Here is an 8,899-nt window from a genome sequence, read left to right on the forward strand (position 1 = left end):
ATCCCAGTGGCATGTAAAAAGCACCATTCAAGCGTGGCTGATGCCAGTGCTGCTTGACTGGCCCCCATGATGGTAGCATGTAAAAATCACCATTTGAGCATAATTGATGCCAGTGCCACCTGAATGGCTCCTGTGCAGGTGGCACATAAAGAGCACCCATTACATTCTTGGAGTGGTTGGTGTTAGGAAGGGCATCCAGCTGTAGAAACACTGCCAGATCAGATTGGAGCCCAATGCAGCCTCCTGGCTTCCCAGACCCCAGTCGAACCATCCAACTCATGCCAGCATGGAAAGTGGAAATTAAACGATGATGATGATCCCCAGGCTGACCAAGGCCTTGTGAGTAGATTTGGTAGAAAGAAACTGAAAGAAGTTCATCATCATCATTTAACGTCTGTTCTCCATGCTAGTATGGGTTGGATGGTTTGATAGGAGCTAGCCAGTTCGAGAGTCACTGGGGATCCATTTGTCCATTTTGGTATGGTTTCTGGATAGCCTTCTTAACGCCAACCACTTCAAAGAGCGTACAGTGTGTGTGTACGTCTTTGTGGTTGGCCCCCACCCAGTGTCGGCTTGTCCACAATCCCCATAACTTAAAAATAATCCCTAGTGTAGATTTCCTTCACTAAAACCCTTCAAGGCTCAACCTCAGAAATGACTGAAACAAGTAAAAGATAAAAGACAGACTTCCACACCATCTCCCTTTGCCAAATTCACTCATGAGGTATTGGTCAGCCTGGAGCTATGATAGAAGACATTTGCCCAAGGTACTATGAAGTGGGACTGAACCCAAGACAACATGGTTGAAGAGCATGCTTCTTAACCATACAGCCATGCCGATATCTATGCAGTTTGTTATTCCAAACTGATACAATCACTGTACATTATTCTGAAATATTAAGAATGAAACAAAACTTAAAAGACGATACACATCATTTTAGAAATATAATTTACCTTAATTCTGCTGGTAGCTCCTGGTATTCTAAGGATTCCTTCAACATGGACACCATAGATTGTTAGAAAATCTATCAACTAAAAGCAGAAAAAAAAAAATCACTCAAAATTATGCAAAGCAGAACAAGAATAGGGAATACAACAGAAAAGAAAATGGTTTCCTTTTTTGCTGCTTTACATCTAGATTCTTGTGACTGCATGAGTTGGAACACTTCCATTGAGGTTGCTTTTACAGCTTGAGATGTGTGAATGTGTGAGAGAGAGAGATGGATGGATGTATATGAAATTGAATAAATTGGAGTCAAGATATAAATGCCCAAATTTAAACTTGGAAATATATAGTACTACTTCTGATAGAACTGGGTAATTCTGAAAGTGGATGAGCTTTACACTGTACTCTACCATGATTTTAATGGAATAAAACATAAACTATATATATATATATATATATATATATATATATATATATATATATATATATATATATATATACATATGCATATATATATAATATATAAATATATGCATATATACATACATATATGTACATACCTACGTATATATGTATATATACATGCATATATGGGTACAGGACATCGAAAAACGTGAACAAAATGAAAAATGAAAACATAAAAAAACAAAAACTTAGAAAACGAACTTTTTTTGAACAACGAAAGAAAAGAAACAAACAGAGAAACAAGACAGGCAACATAAAGAACATTCCCTTCATCAGTTGTCCCCTGTTTTATCTACTCCGTGTTTCGAAGGTAGGGACAAGACGCATCTTTGTTAAAACAGTCTTTCCCACAAAGCAAATTAGATAAAATTTGGGATTTTTTGTGGAGGGTTAAAGTGATAACAAAAACAGGACAGTAAGAAAAAAAAACAATAAAAACAAATGGTGAGGACTGTTAAGCCATAACGATGAGAAGTGCTGAACGTTGAAAAAACGAGCTTTGAGAAGAGACAGGCAAAAGCACGTCTTGTCTTTAGGAAGGAAGTGGAAGAAAGAAAGATAGATAGCTGTTGGTCACATGTGAGCAATGAGAGAGTCAAGGAGGAAGAGTGAGAGAGAGAGACAGAAATAAGAATCCCAGTAATAGACTAGTATTTTGTTTGACAACTGCCAAAAGGATGAAAGGCAAAGGTGACATGAATGGAATTTGAATCTTGTATGCATAAAGGCATTCTGTCAGTCACTTGTGCCAATTTCCTACTGTATTTTGGAACTTACCTGCTGGAAGAATAGAGGCACTGTTAAGTGTGGATATCGCTTCTGGTCATTTTCCAACTGTGTTTGCAAAGCAACACCAAACACTCCATGATCTGTGGAAAAAGAAATTAAGAACTTCATACAAATCCTTCATCCTGATAACTACTGGACTGGGGGAACTTGTCATTTTCTATGCTTTCATGGGTCCGATGGAATATGCTGAGGTGGATTTTCTGCAACCAGATACCCTTCCTCACCAGTTTCCAAGGATCTTAACCATACATAATCTCCATGCAGATATAATTTTTTTTTTTTTTTTTAATACCAAAATCTCAATTAAATCTAGCAGTGTTGTTCTTGAGCAGTTTATGATTTGGTGACATTTTGGGGAGTTGCAATGATCGTGCTTGTTCCTGTAAAAGACACGCATTTCAGCAGAAGAATGGTGGCTGTAAATTGGTTAAAATTATATCTGATGGTGCAGGCATGGTTTCTACACCTGGATACTCTTCCTAATGCCAACCATTATGCAGAGCTTTCTACGTGGCACCACCACCTGTGCATTTTATGTGACATCATCACCTGTGGTTTTTGCATGGTACCAACACTGACAAGATCACCAAGTACCTTGCATGACAAAACCCTTCAACTGGGAGGTGGGGGAGTAATATTGATAGGGGGGGGTATGGATTTGTGCCAGTTGAGAGATTTAAGGCATGGAGGAGACAGATATAGGTGTCATGCAGTAGAGTAGATACATGGACACTCCAGCTGGAAAATAAGGGTGATGTGGAGAGTAAGATAAAGGGAGCGATGGGGAGAGGGATGACGGCAGGGATGTGTTGGGATATGCCCTTGAGGGACATTGGAGGTGGTGAGGTGATATAGAGGGTTGGGCTGAGTGGGTGGGCAGAATGAGGTGACTGTAGCAAATGATGGAGAGAAACATGAGTGACTTAGGGGGGTGCAGTAAATATGCAAGGACATTGAGGCTGAGAGGAGTCAAGAGAGGAGTTGGTGATGGAGAGCAGCGAAGGGAAGGGAGAGAAGGGGCAGAAAAGAGGTGATTGATAGAAGAAGGTAACGGGGGATGGAGAGTAAAGGTAACAAAGAAAGCGAGTGGGGTGTAGTTTGGGTATATTCTACTTTCAGGTGATAGAGGAAGTGATGGGTGTTAGGGGATGAAATGTGGATGGGGATGAAGGTTGATGGAGCAGGGACCCTCATGGACAAGCTTTAGAAAGGTGGTTTTAAGATATCAATTCTGATGTGGTAGGCAATACACACACATACACACACACTGGGCAAACATTTTTGCTGTTTCACTCTTTTTCTTCACTCTTACCTCACCACTCCCAATAAATAATTTCATATCAGTTGAACACATTGTCATTTGGACAAATACCTGAACATGTTAAAGCGGGACTAAAATATTTGGGGGCAAGGAAATAGGTTAGCAGTCTTGCATTCCAAGGCATTATGCAAAATTCGATGATCAATAATATTCTCCATTCTGCAATGCAAAATGGAATAAGGAACAATATGGATTAGGGTCAGTAATGTTTTGGCAATGTCAGAAATTTCTTTAATTAAGCAAGACAATTATTGAATGTTGACACACAAGATGCATCTTTTAACCCTCCAGCAATAATAAATGTAAAAGTTCATGCTTTTTCCATCATAAGTTCCCTTGGAAGGCTTTACAAACCCAACACATTTTTTATTCTGGCATATATAATGTGGCTATCGAAATCTGACCTTTTTTAGGGTCATCAACAAAATGGAAAATTTAAACATGTGGTGCACCCTGATGGCAATTATTGCAAGGGAGATAATCACTTCTGATAAACCATGACAAGATTAGAAGTTTGAATTTTAAATAGAATAGCAACACAGACGATACGCAGAGTATACTTATTAAATATATTTTTAAAATCTTTTACTGGCTTCAATTATCAAACTGCGGCCATGTTGGGTTGTATCATCTCTCCTTGAATCTAAAAATAATTGTGAAACCTTGAATTTTCTTCTGCACATATAGTGCCAAAGAGCTCAAGTTCAGCATGAAATTTGGAAATCAGAGTATATAAACTGCTGAGCTACACTTTGGTTCGTTTTCAATGTCCAAGATGTAGATATACCATAGAATAAGATTAAATGTATTTCTAACCATTCCTTGGGCAATACAGGATTATGCTGGCTTTGTTAGTTTTTCAATATGATGCTATGGGGGATTAATTGTGATAGCCAAAGTTATTGCAACAGCAAATTCAGTCTCAACTCAAAGATGACAAATAAAATAGAATGAACAGCAAAAACAAATTTATCCAAATTGCTTCTGTGAAGAGAAATTTGTCACCAAAATTAACACCCAAAACATAACATTTTGTTTCTGCAAAGTACTTTTTTAAAGTCAACTTGAAACACATAAAAGCGATACGTCGTTGTTTTAAAACAAGAGGCAGGAAATAAGTTTTCTTTACATTCCCTTTTAAATGCTTCTTTTATAAATTAATGGCATGAAGAGCATGGCTGAGACAAATAGGTATTTTGTTAAGTAATATTATGGATAAACTTCATATAAATATTAAGAAGTCTAAGATTATTTTCTGAACGCTGTATTGTTAGGGAGTAAAGCAAAGTTGTGAGGCATGAGAAGAAAAAATATGATGGATTAGAAGACATGGCCATAGCAAATTTTTTCTTTCTGTTTTTTGTGGGAAGACTAAAGCAAAAAAAAAAAAAAAAAAAAAAAAAAGACCAACAACAGCCCAAGACTGTTGTGAGACTAAACAACTAAAATGTAATTTTTAAAAATGTAATTTTTAAAAATGCACAGAAGCCAAATAAATTTAAAAAAAGAAGGGGGTTATTATTTAATATTTTTTTAAAGGGTAGTTGTGGGGTATCAGTGTATTTTGTGTCAACTAAAAAAAAACATTCAAGACTGCAGGTATCCATGCAACTGGTTGTTTCTGCAGACAAACATGCTTCACACTACCTGGTATTTCTGGACAAGGTGACAGCATTGTTGCTGGGTGTACAGCAATGAGGTCAATTGTACGCTTTTCCCCACTTTGCGTGATGGGTTTTTTATGATGGGTCTGTTTATTTCCAGCTGGAAGTAAGGGATTTTTTTTTCTTTTAAGACATTACAAACTAAATCTGATTTTTATCTTGTAACAAATTCATTCATTGCCCTTCGAAATTTCCTAATTCATACAACAATCGTAGGATAATAATAATAATAATAGTGGGGCCTTTTACATGTCCTTCGTATTAAAATCCACACTTGGAAAAAATTAATAATTGAGATGATTTATCTAACTATAAGAATGTGTGTATGTGTGTGTGTGTATGTGTATTCTTTTATTTGTTTCAGTCGTTTGACTGTGGCCATGTTGGAGCACACCTTTAGTCAAGTAAATTGACCCCAGGACTTATTCTTTGTAAGCCTAGTACTTATTCTGTCAGTTTCTTTTGCCAAACCACTAAGTTATGGGGGACATAAACACACCTGCATCGGTTGTCAAATGATGGAGGGGGGACAGACACAGACACACACACACACGCATATGCATACAAATATTTATTGAGGAGTAAAATTTTGGTGATTTATTTAAAAATGGTATCAATTAACCATTGATATTCATCAGTATAACAACAGTTATGAAATAAAATATTAAAATCAAAGAAAAAAAAAACAGATGAAAAAAAGCTTGCAGTTACCTCGTGTTGTTTTTTTCCCTTTTCTCTGACAATCCTGGATGCCATAATGTTCAAACAACATGGACAATTCGATGACAGCTAGACATTGCAATCTTGAAAGATCACCAGAGCTGAGGTCACTCAGAGTGGTATGACCTTCATCACGATTCTCTAGTATAAAGTTCTGATACAACAAAGAGAGAGAGGGGGGAGGAATAAAAATTAAAAATAATAATTAAAAAAACAATTAAAATGCAACAAAACATAATTATGACAATGATTTATAGATTTTTAATTCATTCTTGGAAGATTCAAATGTGAATATATCTGTCACTGTTGAATCTTGTCAACTTCTCCTTTATGACAAATTTGTGTTCGTAACACTCTTGATTTACTAGCATAAGGGGACTTTGGGACACCTGGTGTTTTGACATTGTTGTGTCTCCTCAGTCTAAACTATTATAGACAAATGAATTTAAAAAGAATTCGTGGCCCTTGTTTATAACTTCAGCAAAAATTCAAATTGTGACGAGGAACTAGTGTATGATTATTTTTGTTGGTGAGATTAACTGGTGACACCAGGGGTTGAATGTATGGGAAGTGGCACACTGGAGCAAGAACTGGTTGTTTATGAGGTTGTAAACAAAAACAGACACAAAGTATTGCTGTCTGGAAGTTTATTCAAGGGACAACTTTACACAATTATTCTGAAATTCTTAATTCTTTAAAAGAAAAAAAATCATTTCTCCTTTTCTTTCGCTAGCTTTGCAACCACATGGCTTCAGGTTCTGCCTCACTGCATGACACTTTTGGTAAGTGTCTTCTATAATAGACATAGGCTGACAAATGCATTGTGTATGAATTTGGTAGATGGAAACTGTGTGGAATCCTATTGTGTGTGTGCATTTCAGTGTGTGTTTGTCATCCCCTGCTATTTGACAACTGGTGTTGGTTTGTTTACATCCCCATACCTTAGTGGTTTAGCAAAAAAGACTGATAGAATAAGCACCAAACTTATAACTAGCATAAATACTGGGGTTGATTTGTTTGACTAAAACCCTTCAAAGTGGTGCCCCAGCATGGCCACAGTCCATGCTGGAGCAAATGTTGGTTTATTTACATCCTTGTAACTTAGCAGTTCAGCAAAAAGGAGAGGGTGAATATAATGAAGAGCATGTGCTGACAGAGGATAAGTATTTAAGCAAATGTTGTGATATCGTTAATTAAAGAGGTTAAAAAAAAATTTAGTAGTTCTGTTTTTTGGATTAACAAAATCTCTGCTTATTGATCAAAGCAAACCTGGGAAATAATACTTTGATGATGAGGTGTAACAGTCTAATAAGGCTGAAACATGTTTGTAAACTGAAACATGTTTGTAAACTGAAACATGTTTGTAAACTATCATCTCATCTGGTTACAAAGAACTAAGCATGAACTAAGTTGCAGTGAAATTAATTCTTTCTTTCAATTACCTCCCTTGTTATTTGAGTGTTACTAACACCTGCTGCTAGGTTTTTGTTTCTTTTCTCAATCTGAAAGGCAAATTTTAAGCCATTTAGAATTATCTTCATCATACAGTCAGAGTTATTTGCCTTGGTTCTCTTTATATCTATCCATATTTACATGCTGGTGCATATCAAATTTCATTACCCAATCAGGGTAACAGACATCAACCAAGGCTGATGGCTAAAAAAAGGGCAACTTAGTATCATAGAGATAACACACTGACCAGTATCCATCCTCTTTCCTTCCTATCTTTTCTGGTTTCTTCTCTCTCCTTTTTTTTTCTATTTTTCACTTCTTAAGGCTGCGAGCTGGCAAGAACGTTAGCATGCCGGGCGAAATGCTTAGCGATATTTCGTCTGTCTTTATGTTCTGAGTTCAAATTCCGCCGAGGTTGATTTTGCCTTTCATCCTTTTGGGGTCGATAAATTAAGTACCAGTTGCATACTGGGGTCGATCTAATTGACTGGCCCCCTCCTCGTTCGCTATCTTTATTTAGTTTGTGGTACTTGATGTGCTGGACTCTGAAGACAATAGCATTTTTAACAGTTCACTATTTTCAGTCGATCAATAGATCGATTGAATAAACTGAACTATGAACACACCCAAAATGCATACCAGAAACAGCTGTAAGTCTACAATGCACAAATAAATGTATAATGCCCATTATTTATGACTTTTCTTGTATTTACATGTGTATGAGTAATCATTTTATGATGAGTACATATTGTTTAAATAAATAATTTCAAATGAGGGAAAACATAATATATGTGGATGGCCATTTTCATTGTTGGTCAATGGCATTGCAAAGGCAGTAATTCAACCACTTCTGCTGTGCCTGGCATGTTTCTGGAAGCAAGTGCCTAACCCCAACTATATTTACCTCCTCTCCACAATCAAAAGATCAGTCGTTGGATTCACAGAATCCACATGATGGTCAAGTATGGCCACACATATCTGCCACAGGGCCAAAGCAGAGGCACTTCATACTATCACAAATGATGCTGCCTGACTGGCACTCGTGCTGATGGCACATAACAAGCACCATTCGAGCGTGGATTGATGCCAGTGCCACCTGACTGGCAGCCGTGCCAGTGGCTTGTAAAAAGCACCATTCAAGCATGGTTGATGCCAGTGCTGCCTGATTAGCTCCTATGCTGGTGGCACATACACTCCTGGAGTGGTTGGCGTTAGGAAGGGCATCCAGCTGTAGAAACCTTGCCAGAACAGATTGGAGCCTGGTGCAGCCAACTGGTTTCACCAGTCCTCAGTCAAACTGTCCAACTCATGCCAGCATGGAAAGCGGACGTTAAACGATGACGATGGTGTTCCTCAGAGTCTAGGTTCAAATGGTGTCAGTCTTCCATTAATTTGTCATTAGTCATTAGTCAGCTTGTTGGGTGTGACAAAAAAAAAAATAAAAAGGTGTGTTGCAGCTGATGTTTAAGCCTCAGGTCAGTTTCGGACTGAAAAGATCCCTGACCAAAGCTATCCAACCATGACTATTGCTCATGAGTCAGG

At 37.5% G+C, this 8,899-nt stretch overlaps 1 protein-coding gene across 6 annotated transcripts in view; it reads right to left on the bottom strand.

The window, feature by feature from the left end:
• LOC106884256 (rho GTPase-activating protein 18) overlaps positions 1-8,899 on the bottom strand; it is a 128,540-nt gene that overhangs the window by 11,060 nt on the left and 108,581 nt on the right. For 5 of the 6 annotated variants that reach the window (XM_052967604.1, XM_014935535.2, XM_052967605.1 and 2 more), the window contains 4 exons: positions 5,897-6,059; positions 5,169-5,285; positions 2,189-2,280; positions 955-1,032 (listed from right to left, as the gene is read on the bottom strand). In XM_052967604.1, the coding sequence (XP_052823564.1) occupies positions 955-1,032; positions 2,189-2,280; positions 5,169-5,285; positions 5,897-6,059 (450 nt within the window). The remainder of the gene's footprint in view (positions 1-954; positions 1,033-2,188; positions 2,281-5,168; positions 5,286-5,896; positions 6,060-8,899) is intronic. The other variant, XM_014935537.2, reaches the window with a different exon arrangement.

Source organism: Octopus bimaculoides, chromosome 4 (genome assembly GCF_001194135.2).
Source record: "Octopus bimaculoides isolate UCB-OBI-ISO-001 chromosome 4, ASM119413v2, whole genome shotgun sequence".
NCBI lineage: Eukaryota > Metazoa > Mollusca > Cephalopoda > Octopoda > Octopodidae > Octopus > Octopus bimaculoides.